Source organism: Trichosurus vulpecula, chromosome 2, assembly GCF_011100635.1.
Source record: "Trichosurus vulpecula isolate mTriVul1 chromosome 2, mTriVul1.pri, whole genome shotgun sequence".
Taxonomy (NCBI): Eukaryota; Metazoa; Chordata; class Mammalia; order Diprotodontia; family Phalangeridae; genus Trichosurus; species Trichosurus vulpecula.
In genome coordinates this window covers 83,714,012-83,736,819 of record NC_050574.1, presented here as the reverse complement: position 1 = coordinate 83,736,819, position 22,808 = coordinate 83,714,012, and the positions used below count along the sequence as shown (strand labels likewise).

Here is a 22,808-nt window from a genome sequence, read left to right as displayed (position 1 = left end):
CTATTTTCCCCAAGAGAATAGGAAATTAACCACACGATCCCGGATCTGCTTTGTCTTCACCCCATAGATGATAGGATTCAGCATAGGAGGAGCCAGCATACAGATGTTGGCCAGGAGAATGTGGGTGTGAAGGGGCACATGGTGCCCAAACCTCTGGGTGATGATGGTGAAAATTCCTGGAAGGTAAAACATGGAGATGACCCCAAGGTGGGAGCCACATGTGCCCAAAGCTTTGCTACGGGCCCTCTGAGATGGGAGGTGGAAGACAGCTCGAAGTATGAGAATGTAAGAAATGAGTATGAGCAGGGCATCCAGCACCACAGTGGAAAGGAGAACAGATAAGCCGTACCAGACATTCACACGGATGTCAGCGCAAGCAAACTTGGCCACAGCCATATGCTCACAGTAGGTGTGGGGAAGTACTCGGCTGTGGCAGAAGGGTAGCCTCTTGACCAGGAACACATCAGGAAGAATCACGCAAAAGCTTCTCATGATGACAGCCAGACCAACATACACAATTGTCCTGCGGCTGAGGACAGTAGCATATCTCAGTGGGTCACAGATAGCCACATAGCGGTCAAATGCCATTGCCAATAGGATTCCTGACTCCGCAATGAATGTGGAATGGATGAAGAAAATCTGGGTGACACATCCATCCAGGGAGATCTCTCCAGTTTGGAACCAGAAGATGGCCAGAGCTTTGGGCAAAGCTGTATTAGACAGGATGAGGTCAGTCCCAGCAAGCATGGAGAGGAAAAGGTACATGGGTTCATGGAGGCTGCGTTCATTGATGATGACAAAGATAAGTAGGCTGTTGCCAAGGATAGCAACTAGGTAGGAGAAGCAGAAGGGGATGGAGATCCATAAGTGCTGGGCCTCTAGTCCAGGGATGCCCACCAAGATGAACACAGTGTGACTGCTACTTGTGTGGTTGGGAGAAGCCATAACCAGGAACGGTCAACTTTGGGTCACATTCCTGTGGACAAAGATATTATCAGGAAATGGGGGAAGGCTTTTCATGCACTCAGTAGATATTTTGAATTTACTCATCTGCATCTATGTTATCCTGGAGAGCAGAGGAAATTCCTTGTTGGTCTTTTTTATTCCTGGAATTCAGCACACTGGACTACATGCAATCAATACTTGGTGGATAGCTGCAAAATTACAACTGAACAATGTGACAATGGGGAAAGTGAGTCATTTAATGACTAGGTGTCAGGAAACGGGGATTTTAGATCTACCTTTGCCAGCACCTGGCTCTATGGCCTTAGAATAGTCACTCCTACCCTCTGGACTTCAGTTTCCTTGTCTGTTCAATCAGAGGGAGGAGAACAGACTAAATGGCCTTTAATTAGCTGGCTTTTCCAGTTGTGACATGTTTTAGTTCAATGAGTTATGCATGGATGGGCTAGAACAACTTTAGAAAGCTTCATTGTCCTATAATTACCTCTTTGGCCACTCGATGGTAAACATTTGAAAGAAGTAAATATGTTGGATGCCCATTCCTCCTGAGATGGGAGATGGGAGATGACTGCACTTTCCAGCAATGGATCAGGACCAATCAGAAGATCCCTCATGTCAACTCAGTAAGGTTCATTACCTCAGGAGAAATTGTAGAATACTATGTCACAAAAGGACTTTAGAATTCATGAAATTGAAATCTAAAGGAGTTAATTGATTTTTTCAAGGCCCCACAGGGAGGTAGGTAGTAACTAAGTGAGCTCTAGAACCCAGGCTCGCTGACCTCCCAAATCAATGCACTTTCCAGTGGTCTGAGGCTGGAAGAAACATATTTTCAGTCCTGTCAGATGAATGCAAATGTCAAGACAGTGAAATTTGGGAGCACCTGAAGAAAATCATTGTTATCCTTCAAATATAAGCCTTTTTTGCTCTACCTCTTAGACCTCACCCTCCAGAGTAAAGAAAGGAACAGCACAACCAAAATGGATTTTTCCAATGCTGATTGTCTCCATCTTTCCCAAAAGTCCATTTCAAATACCTGCTGCAGGTTCAGGCCTCACACCAGGCCATGCTGTCAAGGATATATAAAAGAAGCCAGGCTCCCTGACTTTGGGGAGATATGGCACACACATACATACCCAGAGGCCAAAGATAGGCTATGACAGTGTTTTGCATCCTCTGAGGGTCTAACAAGGTCTCTAGGCCATCTCCTTGTACCTTATATCCAGGTGAGTTAAAATTCTCAACTCATGCATAGATATATAGATATAGTGATATAGATATAGATATAGATATAGATATAGATATAGATATAGATATAGATATAGACATAGATACAGATACAGTTACAGATACAGATACAGATACAGATACAGATACAGATACAGATACAGATACAGATATAGATATAGATATAGATATAGATATAGATATAGATAGGTGTGTGTGAAAGTGGGTGATAGCTTAAGAAAGATAACATACTTAAAGTTATGTTTTATCACAACCCGCTTGTAAACATCTCTTAATGTCTTAGTTCTTCAAATTTCCCTGAGATTTCCAGTGGGCTCCTCTTACCTAGAACCTCACTCCATTTAGGTTGTTCTTCCTTTGAGCCAAAATTCCTGATGTTTGGAGTCTCCATCTCAAAGAGTAAGAAATCATCTACTCATTTTGTTCTTCAAACTTTCCCAAGAAGATTCCACTACCTTTATCTCACCTCTCTCATCGAGTCTAAGCTACATCAAAGAATATTAAAGTTAGAAAGGACCTCAGAGATCACTTAGACAATTCTATATCCTTTATACCAATCTTGACACTAGCTATCTAGTTATGTGACTTAGCAAAGTAGTGCATTCTGCGTGGGGACAGTTCTAATTCTGAGGACATTTTCCTTTACATTGTATTGAAATTTGCCTCTGCAATTTCTATCCCTACTCCTAGTTCTATCCTCTGAGGCCAAGCAGAACGAATCTAATTCTTTTCCCCAACCAATACATTATTGCTCAGATAATGATTGGACAGTTATCATAACCTTACCCCTCCCCTAAAAAGTCTCTTCCCTAAGGCCACCCATCCCAAATTCCAATCAGATCATTATTTGAAATAGTCACCTAACTTTTTATCATTCTGCTCATCCTCTTCTGAAAAGCTTGCCAAAGATCTTCCTAAAATATGGGGCAAGAATTGAACATGATACCCAATTGTAGTCTGAACAAGGTAGGGTTGTGCCTGTTCGTCATTTCCCTCATTCTGGATGCCATGACTGTTCTGTCAGTGGTGGCTCATATTAAGCTTGTAGTCCTCTAAAACTCCTAGAGCTTTCTCATAGGATCTATTGTCAAGCTAGAACTTCCCCATGGGTCATTTTTGTATTATATAATTGGCCAACATGTCACCAGAGAGCGAGGGTCATAGGAATGTGATAGAAGAGAAGCTATTTTATGGTATGTTTAATGCTACACCTTCAATGACTATAATTCAACTGGCTAAGGACAGTATGGCATCTCTCCTGAGTCCTTATATTACCTTGTTCCAAGCAAGTAAGGGAAATCAGTGAAAAACATACTAGATTATTACTCAGGAAACTTAGAATCAAGTCCCACCTCAGCATTGCACTAAATGTGTTATTTTGGCTGACACTTCCATTCTCTGGTCCTCTCTAAAATGGTGGGCTAGACTATATAATCTTTAAGGGTCCTTCAATTGTTCTATTCCTGTATTATCAATTTTCCATCTTTCTACCCTCCAGATTAAATAGGGATCTTGTCCATCTACCGTCCCTAGCTCCATTCCTTCCCATAGCTTTCTGGCTATTCATCTTCTCTATTTATAAAAGGGTGTTTTTCTATCTGTCTCTCCTTCCAGCCAAACATATAGCTATCCATATTTCTTTTACTTTCTTTATTTCTTCCCCATCAAAAAGGTACTTGTCCATCTATCCTTCCCTTCCTACTAAATAGAGGTCTGTCTGTTACCACCACACTCACACCAAACAGGTATATGTCCTTCTGTCCCCCAGAAACACTCACAGACATACTAAATAGATAACTGTCCATTTTGCTCTTCAGATTTAAGAGTGTTGGCTTGCCTTTTTTGCAGCTTTCCCCTGTAACTAATCAAATTCCTCTGTCCCTTCAAATAACCTTGCAGTAAAGAACTATAGGTAAAGGAGCCTCCTCTCTTCTTATAAGTTTGGATGCATTTCCTATCATAATTCTCTGGACATGATAAAGGACTAAAATGATAGGGACTTAACTGATTTAGAAAAAATTAAGAAGAGGTAGCAAGAACATACAAAAGAACTATAAAAGAAAGATCTTAATATTCCTGAAAACTATGATGATGTGGTTACTGACCTTGAGCCATAATCCTGGAGCGTGACATCAAGTGAGCCTTAGGAAGCATTGCTAACAATAAAGCTAGTGGAGGTGACAGAATTCCAGTTGAACTATTTAAGATCCTAAAAGATGATGCTGCTAAAGAGTTGCAGTCAATATGCCAGAAAATGTGGAAAACTCAATAGCGGCCACTAGATTGGAAAAGAGCAGTTTATTTCCCAGTTCTGAAGAAGGGCACTGCTAAAGAATGTACGAGCAACCAAAAAAAGTGCTCATTTCACACACCAACGGAGTTATACCTAAGACTCTGCAAGCTAGGCTTCAGCAATATGAGAACTGATAATTAGCAGAAATGCAGGCTGGTTTTTGAAGAGGCAGAGGAACTAGAGAGCAAATTGCCAACATTCGCTGTATTATGGAGAAACATTACTTTTGCTTTATTGACTACACAAAAGTGTCTGTGTGGATCACAACAAATTGTGGCAATTCTTCAAAGAGATGGAAGTACCAGTTTGTCTCCTGAGGAACTTGTATGTGGCCCAAGAAGCAATAGTTCAAATTGAATATAGAACAACTGATTGCTTCAAGATTAGGAAAGGTCTACAACAAGGCTCCATACTGTCGCCTTATTTATTTAATTTATACGCAAAGTTGTTGTTCTTCACTCATTTCAATGACCTCATTTGGGCTTTTCTTGGCAAAGATGGTGGAGTGGTTTGACATTTCCTTTTCCAGCTTATTTTACAGATGAGGAAACTGAGGCAAACAAGGTTAAGTGACTTGCCCAGGGTCACAAGCTAATAAGTGTCAGGCCAGATTTAAACTGAGGAAGATGAGTCTTCCTGACTCCAAGAACACTGCTCTATTCACTGCACTACCTACCTGCCACCATATGCAGAATACATCATGCAAAATGCCAGCCTGAATGAATCAAAGGCTGGAATTAGGGTTGCTGGAAGAAATACCAACAATTTCAGATATGTGTATGATACCATCATGATGGCAGAAAGTGAAGAATTAAGGAGCCTCTTGCTGAGGGCGAAAGAGGAGAGTGTAAAAATGGCTTTGAAACTTAACACTTAAAAAAAAACTAAAATCATGGCATTCATTCTATCACCTCCTGACAAAAAGAGGGAGAAAAATTAGAAGCTGTGTCAGATTTTATATTCTTGTGAAAGATCACTGCAGATGGTGACTGCAGCCATGAAATTAAAAGATGTTTTTCCCTGGGAAGAAAAGTTATGGTAAATCTAGGCTGCATATTAAAAAACATCTCATTGCCAACTAAGGGCCATAGAGTCAAAGCTATGGTTTTTTCCAGTAGTAACATGTGGCTATGAGAGTTGGACTATAAGGAAAGCTGAGCAGAATAGACACTTTCAAATTGTGTTGCTGGAGAAAACTTTTGAGAGTCCATTGGACATCAAGGAGATCAAATCAGCCAATACTGAAAGAAATTAATTCAGACTATTCATTGGAAGGACAAATACTGAAGCTGGAGCTTTGGCCACATAATGAGAAAACAGAACTCATTGGAAAAGACCCTGATGCTGGGAAAAGTTGAAGGCAAAAGGAGACTGGGAAGGCAAAGGATGAGATGGCTAGATAGTGTAAGGAATGAATATGAGCTTAGACAGACTTCAGGGGACAGTACAGGAGAGAAGGGCCTGGTGTGTTATGGTCCACAGGATCATGAAAAGTCAGATGTGATTGAATAACTGAACAACAACAACAAATCAAGGACTTGGTTGGCATCCTTCACACACCTACAAACACACACACACACACACACACACACACACACAAACACACGCCACAACCACCACTGCCACCACCATCACCACCACCGCCCAACAGACTTTCTTCTCCCTAGAAGACCAGGTTCTACAGCTCAGCATCATGAGGCTAAGTAAGGGCTAGTTCTAGGTGTGGAATCAAAAAATCTGGGTTCAGATCCTGGCTCTGTCATTTTCTCATAATCTCTTTATTAGCAAGTTATTTTATCCTCTAGGCTGTATAGTTTCTTCTTCTGCAAAATGAAAACAATATTTTTTGTATTATATGCCTTCTACAGTTGTTATAATAACAAATGAAATAACACCTGGAAAGACAAATGAGATCAATATGAAACAGGATAAAAAATACAAAATACATAGAAATATAACCTTATTCTAATTACCATTAGGATGTCATACATACCTCATCTTCCTTATCTCATCTCAAATATTTCAGATCTGGAAATCAAGCAGTCCCATTCAGAAATGAGCACCCAGCTACTGTATGGACAGTAGCTAGAGAGCCAGGGGGAGGGGAAGCCCCAGGGTGATTTATCTTCTCTCTGGGTTCCTCAGAGACAATGGCCCCATCCTCCTGTCCCTGGAGATTTCTGACTCTGCTGTTATCTGTTAGCTAAGGCCTTTCAGCTACAGGCAAACATTTCAGATTCTTTAACATTTTCTTTGCTAGATTTTGATGCTCTGAGTTATTCCTCAAAGGTCTTTAAGAGAGGGCGGGGTGGATTTAGGGTGAGGACAAGGGGCAGCATCTATAAAAGGGATGACATTTTCTTCAGTCCCCCATAGCTGACATCAATTAATTATCTTGATTATCCCAAAGAGCCAATGGAAACTCAGGCTTCTTTAAAAAGCATGATGTCTTCAGTTCCAGATATGGAATTTTAGGAAAAGTATTCCATAGTAGGTAGAGAGCTAGCCTTGGAAGACTAGTGTTCAAGTCCTGCCTCTGACCCTGTGTGGGCAAGTTCTTTATCTTAGTGCTCTAGGGCTAGGCAACTCTCTGAGACACTAAGCTGCAGAGACTTCAGTGGAAGAAATGGAGGAAGTTTCTTTGTTCAAAAAAAGCAATGAATAATTGTGAGAGAAAGGAAACATTTAATAGTGATATTGAAGTATTTGTAGGTCTACTATGTGAATCAAAGATTAGATTGTTTAGATTAGTTCTGTTTGGCCCCAAAGAAGTAGGGGAAAAATACTGGAAGCTACAGAGGCAAATTAAGTTCTATGTCAAGAGAAATATCCTAACACTCAGAGCTGTTCCAACATAGAAGAGACTGCTTTAGGGGGTGAGGGAGAGGGATCTTGGAGTATAGGCTGGTTGCTCACTCATCAGGGGGGTTGGAGTTGGGCTTCTTGTTCAGATAAGAGCTAAATGACACCTAAGATTCTATTTTTCTTTGATGGTGTCAATGAGACGACAGTATCAAGTCAGTTCATATACTGGCACCACTGATCTGCTAAATGAACCAGAAAATGGCATCTGGCATGTTGGGAGCATCTCCAGTAGAGGATTTTTTCAAAGGTATTCACAAACAAAAAAAAAGCTGGAGGGTTTACAAAGGAATCAATACTAATGCTTCTGGGATCAGAGAAAATAATGCATTTATTGGGATTACAACTTTGGGGGTCATGCAGCTCCCAGTATTCTCAGTGTCCCATAAGGAGGATATGAAGCAGCTGAATATGTAGCAGTTTTATACCCCAGAAGAGATCTCAGGATATCAGGCATGGATGAGAAAAGGGGAAGAGCTTATATTAGATTTCAGTTACTGGGTAGAATGTGTAGTAACAAAAAATTGGAACAAGGCATAGGGATCTGGTTTTGGAAAGCGTATGTTTGGGCAAGAACAGTGGATAGAGTACTGGGCCTGGAGTCAAAAAGACTCATCTTCATGAGTTCAAACTGGCCTCAGATCCTTACTAGCTGTGTGCTCCTGGGTAAGTCACTTAACGCTGTTTTCCTCAGTTTTCTCATCCGTCAAATAAGCTGAAGAAATAAACAGCAAACTTTTCTAGCATCTTTGCCAAGAAAACCCCAGATAGGATCCTGAAGGTGTGGACATATCTGAAAGACAATTCAATAAACATTTTGGAAAGGACATCACATGATGCTTTGCCCTTAGCTTTGCATACTTGACACAGTTGTTGCCCCAAGGCTTTCAGGGACTCACCAACATGGGGTCAGTCTTTCTCAGGCCTAACAGCCAAGCCCACACAGGTATGGACAAGAATCATTCAGAATAAGTGGACATTGGGGGACAGGAGGCAGCTGCAGCACACAGAAGCAATGGAAACAGTGGGGCCAACCCAAGAGGCTTTAGCAGAAGTGGTAGTGGAAGCCATGTCTCTAAACCATAACTGGGGAGTAGTTCAAGAGCCAGTCCATTTGAAGGCCTCTAAAGGCTTCACCATTGTGGACATCAAGCTAGCTTGCCAAAACCTAAGATATAAAATAGAGTACTTTGTGCCACCTCAGGCGTGGAACCCACACCAATTTTGAAATGGGTTGAGACAAATGTGCTTCAGTAAGGAGTGCTAGAACTTGCAATGGACAGAATTATTTCAAGGATGGTGGATCTAATTCTAAATTACAGTTCAAGGAGCATCCAACTCATGAGTCCCTGCCTATGCCAAAGGTAGAAGGTACTGTGCCAATTCCCCCTCCAGAGCCTGAAAGTCTAGGTCTTCCTGCTCCTCCTCAATATCTTTAATGCCTCTGATGACAGTTACTAAAAATTCCACATAATTGATAATGAGAAGGTATATTCCTCTTGACAAGACTGCAGCCTCATAATTAAAATCTTCAAAAATCTTAAAATCTCCAGATTTCATTTGCTTAGTGAAGCTAATATGACAGACGTAGTGGAGAGCTGCCTTTTACCGGTAGGGTGATAGTCATGGGACCTTCAGAATATTGTGGGAAAACTTTTTTATTAATGGGTTTGTCAGACTCTTGTAGACTCAACATAGAATGTCTGCCTTTTCTGTAAGTTTTAAATTTTATGATGGGATAGAATTAAAATATCTTGTTCTGTTTTTTCATTCAGTTGTTCAAATATGAAAAAAGGAAGGAAGAGGTTATAATATTATCAAGGAAAAAATAAGGATGAAATCGTGGATGCATAAAAGACAGATAGAGGACAGATAGATAACTAAATGATAGAGCACTGATTAAGTGCCTATCATGTGCCAGTCAAGTACAGAGCATATAAATACAAGAAAACAATGCAGCCCCCGCCTTCAAGGAGCTTACATTATAATTGAGGAAGACAACCGAAGGAAAGCTAGAAATGGAAAAGTAGCAGCAAGTGACAGAATTCTGGTTCCAGGAAAGATAGCCCAAAAGCAAATTTATCAGATCCTAGTGTTCCAGGGAAAGAGTTCAAAGTTATATTGGCCGGGGGTGGGGCAGGGTGGGGGAGGATGTTGAGCATGATGGCCAGAGTTCAGGCAACATGATATGGAAGTGGTGGCTGGGAAATGACATGTGTCAACAAAATTTTAAATGCAGTTCAGACTGGACTGGTCTCTAATCTGGGAATGATTGGAGCCAAAGCAGAGCAAGCCAGAGGCAGGTGTGTCACGAATCAAGTAGCAGTTTAATTAGTTTCGGCGTGAGGAAAACACTTGCAAGTGGAGGTCCTCCTGGGTAGGGGGGGAGCTTAATATGTTGGGGTACAGGCAGTGCTTATATACATACCGGGATGAACTATGACACAATCCTTTTTAGGTCTTGAGTTACGGTTCTCATGGCTTCTATGGGAACAGTATTGACCCAAGTGTTGGGGGTTGTGATTATTATGTAGGGCATAATCCCAGAGTTCAATGATGGGAATAGGAGTACAGTACAAGGAACAGGGATTGTGAGCATGTCAGAAACATTATGGATGTTGGCTCTTGGGTCTCTGGGAAATAGCGGGAGTGAATAGCTGGTGTAATACATTTTGCCAGAGGGTGAGATCATCTAGAGCACAAAGAATTGTTGTTATGACAAGCTCAGGGTGCAGCCTGCTTGCTGGGCCTTAGCTCAGGGAAAGGGTATTTCCAAGAGAATTTAAAGCACTGTGTAACAATAACTTCTATTATATGGACATTGAGCAAGCTCATATTCTCTACTCTGTGTACTATAAAATCAGTCTATGTCAAGCACATCTGAGGTCATCACTTACTGTATCACAATTTAAGATGCTCAGTGGCATAGTTGTTTTGAGGAAAGCATTATGTAAACTTTAAACTGCTGTATGAATAAGGGTTATTAATATTCCCTGTGGAGATAGTGATGAAATGTCTTTGGCTAGTGCTGGAAGATCATCTCTGAGCAAAGAAATTCAGCTAAATTGATGCTAAGGGGGAATGTCCATTTCTTTACCAGTCAAGTCAACTCAACAAGCATTTATTAATTACCCTCTAAGTGTCAGGCATTGTGCTAAACTCTAGGGATACAAAGAAAAGAAAAAAGTAGTCTGCTTGAGGAGTTCACAGTCTAACAGAAAATACAGTACACAAAAAACAGACAAGGTATGTACAGCATAGAATGAAGGCAGTCAATAGTAGTAATGCCCCAGCTCTAAGGGAATCAGAAAAGACTTCTGTAGAAGGTAGGATTTTAATTTGGGGTTTGAAAGTAATTAAAAGATGGAGATGAAGAGAGAGAGAATTCCATGCATGGGGGTCAGTCAGTGAAATTGCTTGTTATTAGGAGATGGAGTTTCTTGTTCAAGAACAGCAAGGAGGCGTATGTCATTAGATCCTAGATTAAGTGGAGCAGAATAAGATGTAAGAAGACCAGAGGAGGGGGCCAGGTCGTGAAGAGCTTTAAAAGTCAGATGGAGGGGGGGGTTATATTTGATGCCTGAAAGAGAGCCACTGGACTTTTTTTCTTTATTATAACAAGAGTAATATGGTCAGACCTGCACTTTGGGATGATCATTTTGGCAAGTGAATCTCTGAGGACTGACTGGAGTAGGGAGAGATGAGGCAGAGAAACCAACCAGAAAACTATTAAAGTAGCCCAGGTGTGAGGTGATGAGGACTTGCAACAGGACGTTGGCCATGACAGAGGAGAGGAGGGAGCAAATACAAGAGATGTTATGAAGGAAAAAATAACTATATTTGGCAATGTATTGGACATGGGGGAGATGAGAGCAAGGACTAGAGGATGGCACTTGCAAGCCTGGGCTACTGAGAAGATAGTGGAGCCCTTGGCAATAATGGTGGGAGAGTTTTTTGAAGCAGATATGTATTATACTGTACCATGAGGAAGGGGACTGGGTGCCATGATTAGCTAACTTATCTATCTCTATATGACTCCAAAATCTATATCTATAAGCCTGATCTCTATTCCAAATGCCAGATATTCATCCTTAAAATGACTGCATGACATCAATATTTCAAATTCCCACAAGGACCTCAAAGTCAATATGTCCAAATTTGAGTTTGTTGTTTTTCTGCACAACCCAGCTTTTTCTTCTAATTCTTTCATCATATGTCAGCACTACCACCCTTTACCTATATTGCAAACTATTCTAAAACTTTGTTATCTTTGACACTTCTCTCTCCCTTCTCTCTCATTTTCCATAGGTCCTATTGATTCTACTCCTATAACAATACTTCCATCTGTATCCTCTACCTGACTCAAAGCCTTCACTCTAATAAGTGTCTTCAATCCCACTTACCTAGTCTATTGCAATAATATGCTCTGGGCTCTTCCTGCTTACAGTTTCTTCTATCTCGAGCATAACTTCTGCACTGTTGCCAGATTAGCCTCTGTTATACACAGCTAAGATTATAATATTCCTCTAGTCAGAAATACTAAGTGACTTCCTGTTGCCTTCAGAATAAAGTTTACATGGCTCTAACTGCCTTGTAGGCACTGTAAAATCTGAGACCACTTACCCTTCTAACTTATATTATTGCTCTTCATATACTCTAGGCTGTAGCAAATCTTGCTGATTCAGCCCCCATGCTTTTTGCTTACAGTCTTCTTTCCCAATCGATGTGTCCATTTTTAAAACCCAGCTCAAATTCCACTTCTTTTCTACATCCCTCATGCATTAACAATTCTACACTTCCCATTAATGAAGACATATTCTCCTTGGACCTCACGTGGAATGTATTTTGTCTGTGCTTCTTTTATGTGTTTTTTATATTTTTGTTGGTTTTACAGACATCGCATATTCCCTTACTATACACTAGATGGAAAAAGTACATTTTGACCATGGGTGGGGGGGAGACAGAGAAAGAGAGACAGACGGTGAGACAGAGACAAAGATGGAGACACAGGGAAACAGATAGTGTCCTCAAACTCACTCAAAGCAAGCTGGAAATCAGGAATATATTGCAGGGAGGGAAAGGAAAGACTTTCTTCTACATGTCTACTTTTCAAGCCTTTATCTCTTTCTCTCCATTATTCTTCCCAAAGAGGGTATGTAATCACATGTGTGGTTCAAAGCAGAAAAAGGTCTCTATTCTCGCAAGTTTTCACACCAATAGTTTCTCTTCACATAGGCAAACACCATGGTGTCAGTATCCTATCCACAAGCGAGAAGTCTTAAGAAAATACAATAGCATTGAACCTTAAGTTCCAATGCTAACTCTTATATCTCCTTCAAAACCTAGAACAGCACCTAGAACTCATTAAACACTTAATGAAAAATTTTAATTGAATTCAAATAATTTCCCCATTAGGATATTGCACTGTATTCTTTAATTATCTTTTGTCATTTGATAATGTGAAGATTGCTATACTCACCAATCTACATTGCGATAACCTGAGAAAATGCAAGAAAATTTTTGTGTTTCAGGACTCAACTGAGGAGTTAGATATTTATCAGTAATGTTGTAGGATGTTCAAAAAGTTTCAGAGATCAGAACTGATTCTAATGGTGAACCATTTCGACCACACGATTCCTAATTTCCTTGGTTTTTACTCCATAGACAATGGGGTTGAGAAGAGGTGGGACAAACAGATATAGATTAGAGAGAAGGATGTGGACATAGGGGGGGATATGGAACCCAAACCTATGAGTGAAAAAAGAGAAGAAACCAAGGAGATAGAATTCAAGAAATACAAAGATGTGGGCAATGCAGGTGTTGAAGGCTTTGAGCCGAGCCTCTTTCTGTGGTAGGCGGAACACTGCAATGAAGATCAGAATGTAGGACAGAGTAATGAAGATGATGTCAAAACCTAGGATGGTAAAGGCCACAAACAAACCATAGGCTTTGTTAACCCAGGTGTCATCAGCAGCTAGCTTTACAACGGCCATGTGCTCACAATAGGTGTGGGAGATGACTGTGGTTCGGTAGTGTTTCAGACGGTATTTGATGAGCACAAGGCATGGCGCCGCCAGGATAGCAGCCCTTAATGTCACTCCAACCCCAATCTGAGTGAGAAGTTGCGGGGTGAAAATAGTAGTGTGTCTCAGGGGCTCACAGATGGCCACATACCTGTCCAGGGCCATGGCCAATAAAATGCCTGACTCTATACACTGAAATGTGTGGATGAACCACATCTGCAGGAGACAGGCCTCAAAGCAGATCTCCTTCAGATTAAACCAAAAGATGCCCAGCATCTTGGGCAGGATGCAAGTGCTGAGGGCAATATCAGTGAACCCCAGCATGGCCAGGAAGAGATACATGGGCTTGTGGAGGCTGCTTTCAGATCGGATGATCCACAGGAGCAGGTAATTTCCAACCATGGCAATGACATACATGGCACAGAATGGAATTCCAATCCAGCACTGCACAGCCTCCAGGCCAGGTATCCCAATCAGCAAAAGTAATGATGGCATAAAGATTGTGCCATTGGCCATTACTATGAAGGTTAAAGTACATCAATCAAGAGGCCCAAGACTTCCAGTTGACACTGTTACCTGAGTTAATCTCTTTTGACCTGTTGACACGAAAAACAGAAATGTGTATATTCATATAATTGCAAAACATCACATTATTAAATCAGTCACAGAGTTACATCAAGCTAGAGGACATCTAGCATACTCTATATGTAAACAAACAATCCCTCTACTATATTTCCAACAAGTGATTATTAGTCTTTTGTTTGAAGACCTTCAATGAAGACACACCCACTATTTCCCAAAGTAGCCCATTCTACTTCTTCAAATGTGAGGATTTTTTCTCCTTATCTCAAATCTGAATCTGCATCTTTGAAATCTCTATATTCCTAATTCTGATTCCTGATTCTGCACCCTGGAGCCCAACAGATCACATCTAAACCCTGTTGCTTATGAAGTTTCTAATGCTTGAAAACTATTATGAGATCTTTTCTTTTTGGTCTATACTTGTAATATCTTTAAGGAAAATGTCTCCAGAGGAAATTCCCCATATCAATAAAGATAAGCAAGTACTCTGCAACTAATATTCTAATATTGCTGTGGGGAAAAAGAGGGTTAAAAGACCTTCCCAGGGACATACAGTATATATGTCAGAGGCAAGATTTAAACCAGATATCCCCTGATGGACCTGCTGCTTTGAATGGTTGGCTTGAAAGCCAGAAATGTGTATACTAATATCATTTGTAGGCTCCTCACATAATTAAAGCAACCACAGAGTTGGAAAATATCATAAGCCATCTAGCACAATCTGGATATGAATAAAAATCCTTTTTGCAAGAGTTTTTTTCTCCTTTTCTCTTTATGTAGGTAAATATGACCAGTCTCTGAACTGATCTTTTGCTGTGACTTTTTCCTCATCATCTTGGTTCACTCACTTTGATGTATTCTAACTTAACAATGTACAGGAAATGCTATGAAGGGTGCGGATATACCCATTGGCACTTATAAAGTCATTCATGACTAATGGAGGATTAATGACTGAGTATCAGTGACTAAGATAAATTCATTTATTTTGTCTTCAGGTATGAGTTATTCATTTGTGCAGAACATAAAAAAGAGAGACAACAGAGTAAATAAACCATTTCTCTCTTTTTCCATTCTCTGATCACAGTTAATAGACTTCCTCCCTCACAGTTTTGATATACTGTGGGTCCAAATAAGAAATTAAGTGGGAATTTTTTTGGGGGGGGATTTTTTACAGAAGCCACAGACATGCAAAGGCCAGCAGACAACACAGAAAAAGTTTTTTTTACTTAACATTGACCTAATATAGCCTGTGACCAAATACATAATCCAAATTGTAAACAGCCCATGAAGGAAAGAAAAATCAGATTTCTCTGGTACAAATGGAGGGTCAAAGGTTTTACAAGGATTTTCCAGATCTTGGGGGTCCTGTGCCCCTAAGTCCCTTGATGTGAAAAGGATAACTGTAGAGTCAAAGGAGTGGGCTTTGGTTCTTGGAGAGCAAAGTCAATTGTGTACTGATCAACCAGTCCCTGAGTTGGCTGCCTCTCTGACCAAGACATAAAAAGAACAGGGTCAGTAGTGGGTTATACAGAATATCTCAATCCTGCTTTCCTGTTCTCTGAGTTCCTGGATCCCTACTCAGGAGAAGTAGTGACAGAGACATATAGAAGTACAAAGGAGTGGAAATACACCACCATAGTTGAAGTTACTGAACCCCAGCCTTCTAGAGAGAGGAGGGGGATTTCACTACAGGAGCAGATTCTGAATTACCTCATTTGAAAACCCATGCTTGACAGAGGCAAATTATGGTTGTCTGCAGAGAGAAGTTTTTGAACAGTACAACCACTTGAAAAGATGACTATTAAGTATATAACCAGTGATGTCTTTGGAGCCAGTTCTAACTGAATTGTGAAATCAATTTTTAAATTTTCAGTATGAGTGTTTAATGCCAAGAATATTTTTCTTCAGGATGGCGCTAATTGCTAGAGTGGTCCCATAATGCTGGAGGCCTGTATAGGTTCCTGGGACTCAGCATACGTTGGGGAAGTTGCCTACTTGGCAAACCTAAGTATGTGTGCTGAGCGTTCTGTAAAAAGGGTGGAGTCTGCAGTGTTTTATGTTCCTTAAGGGAGGTGAGGTGGGAAGATGAGACTTAGTTTAGAGGAAGGAGCATTGCATTTGTTGTTTATAGGCTACTGCAAGTCCACCATGTATTTTCTGCATTTTCTCTGGTAGGAAAAAAGAGGTTGGGAGTGGGGATGTTTGCTGTACTCGATATGCACTGCTACCGTGGGTACATGTTGAGAGCCTGAGGCCTATATATCCACAACTGTGGAGACCCAGCTAAATATGAATTATATGCTTAGACTTCCCAGAGGCAATACTCTGTTTTGGAGGAAATGAGTCAAAGAGATATGATTTAGTAAAGGGGAGGTTACCCCAGAATCCTAAAATCTGGATTATTCAATCAAGGTTCAGTCTTGGATAGTCACCCAAATCACATATATTTGTTTTATTTCTTTTTCTTTCCCCAAAATGGATATGTGAGAAGGTCATCAACTAGAATCTCCTCTTGCCTTGCCTCTTGTCTAACATTTTTATCAATAACTGGATAAATGCATAGATGAAAGGTTTAGCTAAGAAGATAGAACTAAGAAGCATATTTTTAAACAAAGATCTTAGCAGGCTATCATTGGAAAAATGAAAAAAAAATTTCCTTAACTTCAAAAAGTCAGGTTAGTAGGATGGCAGTGACTTGCTAGATAGTAGAACCTTTGAAAAAATTACTTGTAGTTGTGGTATGTTATAAGCTATTACTTTCCCCATTTTATGGATGAGAAAACTGAGGCTGAAAAACAAAGATTAAATGACTTTCCCAGGATCACATATCTAGGAAATGTCTAAGGTAGGATCGCAACTCACATCTCCCTGATTATAAGGTCAGCACTCTAACCATTGTGCAATCCAACTGCCTTATTCAAGACACTTAGAGGGTAAAGCAAAGAATCAGCGACTTATAGCCTATACAATTATACAGCAGAGACTTGCATCTGAGCGTTATGCCTGGAAGTAACCAGAAATGACCATATTTTTCCATCAGAGTTGAAATGAAAAGTACAGACTATTTCCGGTGCCAAACACTCTGACTTAAGGTTGGCACGACATACAGATTTAACATATCCTGTGTCTTTTATTGTCTCAGATGAGGTCTCAGGTAAGGTGTTTATCACTCAAAATTGCTGATTTATGGGCTAATCACTTGAAAAGGGGTCTGGGAGAAAGAAATGAAAGGGGGGCTATGTGTGGCTTCAGAAAACCGTGTTAAGGAAGAGGTCTCTTTAGATGGAAAGCAGGATGCCTTCTCCTCTGAGGACATTCAAAGAGAGGTGGCCTTCTTATCTTGAACTCAAAGAAAAAATCTTCTGTCTCCACTATGAGACCACAACGCATTATCTCTTGTTTCCTTTACTCACTATGACCACAAAGAGGCATTGTGGTATAATGGATATGGCTTTCAACTTGGAATCAGGACCAGAACATGGTTCACATTCTACTTCATATATCTATCTACCTGCTTTGCAACTATGAGCAAATCATTTAACTTCTCTCAGCTTCAGCTTACTTATCTGTAAAATAAATGAGTTATATTCAATGGTCTTTAAGTACCTTTGCAGGGCTAAAAAGTATTATAAAAGGTAAAAACTTGAAGTCCTAAATTTCCTGTTAGGTCCTTATAAATTTGCCTCACTTTTTATTCTTGAATAAGCTCCTCTGTCATCCAGCACTACCATACCCTTTCATGTCCCATCCAAGCAAGATACCTGACTAAGCAACTTACCTATTTCAGGTGGTTTCCTTATGAGCCTCAAGTGGTGACCTCACCAAGCAAAACATTCCCACTGATTACGAAAACACTAGAATAAAGGGGATGAGAGCAACAGGATAATTTATTCCCCTCTTTACAATTCCCAAGGGCTCAAGTTTGGCATGAGGGAGCACAGAATCCTAGGAGTCTCTCATGGGAGATGAGCAATTTAAATTTAGGTCTTCCTCTCAACCTCTATTTCCATCTTGGTCTTACTTTCAATTTCTGTCTCTCCATCTCTGTCTCTGTCTCTCTGTGTGTACGTTTCTTCATCCTTGTTACATTCTTCATTCATGTACATCCCCATAAATAAGGAGTGTCTTTTGGAAGGTATCATTTTTGATCACAGCATCAGGAACTTTGGGGGTGATTTGCATTTCGGGTTGAAGGCTGATATTTTGAGAAAGATAGGAATATTGTTTTGCATTTCCTTAGTTTTCCCTTGAGGGGAAAAAAGAATTAGCAGTTGGCTAAGTATTATCAAGTAATATTAATACTATAATTCATACCCACTTTCCCATGACCATCATATATCAGAAGGCCTCATGATTGACTAAGCATGGTGTTGGGACTGTATCAATTTATGTGCTTAACAAAGAGGCCCCAGGTGAGCAAATATGAAAACTGAGTTGAGTATATTCTGAAAGGGAACTCACATTTGTCATCAAAGATCACAAAGAAAGCAAAATGCACTGGCAGACGTTCTCTGACCCAAGGAGGGCCATAGACCAGGATGGACTACTGGATCTTATATATTCTTTTCACTAGTTGCATTTGTAGTGCTTTAATGTATATAACATTCTCTACCCAATAATCCAGTCAAAATGTAGGGGCTCAAGCATTATTATTCTCATTTTATAAAGGTGAGAATTGAGGCATAGGGAGAGCAAATGATTTGCCCAGGGTTACAGAGAGAGTAAATTATAGTGCTAGAGTGTGAATGTATATCTTTTAAGAAAAATGTTATTGCTGTTATTGCTTTTTCAGTATGCTATGCTATATTTCCCTAGGACAAGGTTAAAATTTTTGGTAGCACTCAGTATGGGTCTGGGTAATACTTTTACATGTGATCTTGTATTGGTATATTAGGAAGGCAGAATTTATGATTTCAAAGAGAATCTCATATGTGCCTAAAAGGTCCGGAACCGCAGGATATAAGGAATTCTCTAGGCAGAAGGCAGGAGAACTAAAGCATGTATTTACACTCCACAGTAACAATCCCACAAACCAGCATCCCCATTTTGATATTTTCATCAAAAGCTTCCAGGCCCAATAAGTCCGCCTCACAAGAGTAACTAGGAGGCCACAGAGAAGCGAGATGGTATAAGGCAAAATTGTATACATGCTTCCCCTCTACGGTAAGAAGATTACCCACTATCCTCTAGTCAGCTCTGCTACCGGCAGCTCAGCTTCGGCTGTAGGCGTCTCTGGCTCCAACCGGAAAAGCAAAGGAGGATCTTCAAGCTGTCCTCTCCCCTCTTATAGAGTTTTTGACATCATCAAGCGCCGCCTGAACGACCAGGGCCGATTGGTTCTTGACTTGGCCCCTCCCCCAGCGTAGACCACGTTAACACACCTCCCCTCAGCCAGCGCCACAACTCATCACACAGGAAGCTCTGGTCCTGCCCCGGAAGAGCAAGCCCCAGCGTCCAGGGAAGCTCAACGAGGCAAGCTGAGTCATTCAAAGAAAACAAAGTCCATTCTGGCTACAATTGGGGATCTAGATAGGCTCTTAGCACTTATTCAACCAAGTGCCCTTGAAGAGTTTGGCCTTTGTCTCCTTTGATTAATTCAGCATCTTTGAGTCTTATTAGGTGCTAAGCCCCAGGCCCAAAACCCTATCTATGAGGTGCTAAGCCTATGTGGGTGTGAATTGGTAACTAAGGTGGGGCTCCAGGTGGGGCCAATGACGGGAGGTGCTAAGAGCAGAGCCAATAGAAAGAGGTTAAGTTATGGTCGCTCAGATGATGTTGGATGATGGCTAAAGAGTGGATAAAAAGGGAAGACAGAGCTACTTGCTTAGGGCTCTCAGTCTTGGTGGTGCACTGACGTCGTGACTCTGGGCAGCTGTAGTTAAGAGCCCTCCAGCTTGTAAACCCAGAAGTTCAGATTTTGTTAAACTATGGTAACTATGAATGGAGATTTGAATCAGACAATGTCTATCTGTTGATGTTTGTAATTGGTTAGTATTTGCTCTGAAGTTCAGGGTGCTAGCTTTTTCCCCTGAACTAAGTGAATGGTATTCGTATGCTGGATTGAAGTAAGATTGTTAACCCCTTAACGTTGCTTTCCTTAGTAAAGCAGATGAAAATAACCTGGGCTTGCAGCAATTTGTGAGCTGGTTGTTGTTGGTTTTACACCCCCACAGCACTTGCTAGCCAAACTGTTACAACAGATCACAATTACCTTACATTGTTAAATTGATTATGAATTTGTGTATTCCTTTTAGACTTGTAAATAAATCACCAAAAATATACTGCAGGAAGCCTGGAGTATGTCAATGAGGGGCTAAGAGCAAAAGAGGCAAATGGGAACAAAGAAAGGCATTTGTCCATTGCAGCCATGCCTGGAAAGACACTGTAGCTAGGCTGCAGATGCAATGCACCTTTGAACCCAGAAAACCAAATCAGCTCAGAGACTATAACACAAAAACAATTTAATATGAAGGTTTGACTCCTTTATACCAAAGGTTAGTTGCATAAAAGGCCTGCACAAATAATGAATAGTGTATAAACACATTTATCAAAGGATTTAGAAAATAGAAAAAGAGGCTCTTAGGGGCTAGTTCAAGCAGGCTCCAATGCACCCCTGTTCCCATCTGACTAGAAGCTGACACCTTCTGTATATGTTATATCCCCAATTGGCATGTAGGTTCCTCAAGGAACCTCTCTCAATATCAAGAACTGGCTTTTGTATTTGTAACCCTAAAGATTAGCCTATCTCCAGTGCATTCCACGTAGTAAGCATTTAGTAAGTGCTTTTTAAAATAAATTCATTCCTTTATTAGATTAGAATATATCAGATGATACACAGAACAAATCAACTGTACCACTGGATGTACAATATCTCAGTTCAACTGAGCGTCTCCATTCTCACACAAAGGAAAATTGACTAAAGTCTCTAAAAAGAATAGCTGGAAATTAGGGACATGTTGAGGCAGTGGCTGGGCTTTCTTCTGCATATTTGCCTTCCAAAGGCTTTTCTCTTTCTCTTTCCTATTTCTCCCCAGAGAGGATCTAGAACTACATGTACCTTTGTTTGAAGTATGAAAGAAAAGGTCCTCTCTTATTCCAAGTTCTCACACCAACTCTCCCCCTTACACAGGAAAACAGCACTGGGTCAGTACGTTCTCTGCCAAAGAGGAGAGTTTAATTCAAATACATCAAGCTTGGATCCCAGGTTACATTGCTAACTTTTGTATTCTCTTATAAATCTAACATAACATCTAATGCATATAAAAAACAAGAATTTTTTCAAATTCAATGAAATTTATTTTTCTATGACTTTATTTCACTGTAACCTTTTAATTGCTCATTCATATAATAACAAGGAGACTGCTATGCTTGCCAGTGTGAGTTGTGAAAATCTGAAGAGACTGTTGAAAGAGTCATATCTCAGGAAACAATATAACTGAGAAATATTGATATTTCTGAATAACATTGAGAGCCACTGATGTTGGCTATTCAAAAGTTCCAAAGGGTTAGGGCAGCTCCTAGTGGTGCAGCATTTTAATGATGCGATTTCTAATTTCCTTGGTCTTTACTCCATAGACAATGGGGTTGAGGAGAGGTGGGACTAACAGATATAGATTAGAGAGAAGGATGTGGACATAGGAGGGGATATGGAACCCAAACCTATGAGTGAAAAAGGAGAAAAAGGCAAGGAGATAGAATTCAAGAAATACAAAGATGTGGGCAATGCAGGTGTTGAAGGCTTTGAGCCGAGCCTCTTTCTGTGGTAGGCGGAACACTGCAATGAAGATCAGAATGTAGGACAGAGTAATGAAGATGATGTCAAAGCCTAGGATGGTAAAGGCCACAAACAAACCATAGGCTTTGTTGACCCAGGTGTCATCAGCAGCTAGCTTTACAACGGCCATGTGCTCACAATAGGTGTGGGAGATGACTGTGGTTCGGTAGTGTTTCAGACGGCATTTGATGAGCACAAGGCATGGGGCCACCAGAATAGCAGCCCTTAATGTCACCCCAACCCCAATCTGAGTGAGAAGTTGTGGAGTGAAAATAGTAGTGTGTCTCAGGGGCTCACAGATGGCCACATATCTGTCCAGTGCCATGGCCAATAAGATGCCTGACTCTATGGACTGGAATGTGTGGATGAGCCACATCTGCAGGAGACAGGCCTCAAAGTGGATCTCCTTCAGATTAAACCAGAAGATGCCCAGCATCTTGGGCAGGATGCAAGTGCTGAGGGCAATATCAGTGAACCCTAGCATGGCCAGGAAGAGATACATGGGCTTGTGGAGGCTGCTCTCAGATCGGATGATCCACAAGAGCAGGTAATTTCCAACAATGGCAATGACATACATGGCACAGAATGGAATTCCAATCCAGCACTGCACAGCCTCCAGGCCAGGTATCCCAATCAGCAAAAGTAGTGATGGCATAAAGATTGTGCCATTGGCCATTAGTATGAAGGTTAAAGTACATCAATCAAGAGTCCCAAGACTTCCAGTTGTGCCTGTTGCCTGAGTTAATCTCTTTTGACCTGTTGACATGAAAAACAGAAATGTGTATATTCATATAATTGCAAATACATCACATTATTAAATCAGTCATAGAGTTACATCTAGCTACAAGACATCTAGCATAATCTACCTGTAAACAAACAATGCCTCTACTATATTTGCAACAAGTGATTATTGGTCTTTTGTTTGAAGACCTTCAATGAAGACACACCCACTATTTCCCAAAGTAGCCCATTCTACTTCTTCAAATGTGAGGATTTTTTCTCCTTGTGTCAAATCTAAATCTGCATCTTTGAAATCTCTATATTCCTAATTCTGATTCCTGAT

The 22,808-nt window shown here is 40.6% G+C and overlaps 3 protein-coding genes across 3 annotated transcripts; all 3 read right to left on the bottom strand.

Moving 5' to 3' along the window:
• Nucleotides 1–945, bottom strand: LOC118837999 (olfactory receptor 52B4-like). The gene has a single exon (XM_036745183.1). The coding sequence runs from the start codon at nucleotides 943–945 to the stop codon at nucleotides 1–3; it is 945 nt and encodes a 314-aa protein (XP_036601078.1).
• Nucleotides 946–12,972: 12,027 nt separating this feature from the next.
• LOC118839443 (olfactory receptor 52A5-like) lies at nucleotides 12,973–13,905 on the bottom strand. The gene has a single exon (XM_036746914.1). The coding sequence runs from the start codon at nucleotides 13,903–13,905 to the stop codon at nucleotides 12,973–12,975; it is 933 nt and encodes a 310-aa protein (XP_036602809.1).
• A 7,583-nt stretch (nucleotides 13,906–21,488) lies between these two features.
• On the bottom strand, nucleotides 21,489–22,421 carry LOC118837963 (olfactory receptor 52A5-like). The gene has a single exon (XM_036745125.1). The coding sequence runs from the start codon at nucleotides 22,419–22,421 to the stop codon at nucleotides 21,489–21,491; it is 933 nt and encodes a 310-aa protein (XP_036601020.1).
• Nucleotides 22,422–22,808: the final 387 nt, after the last annotated feature.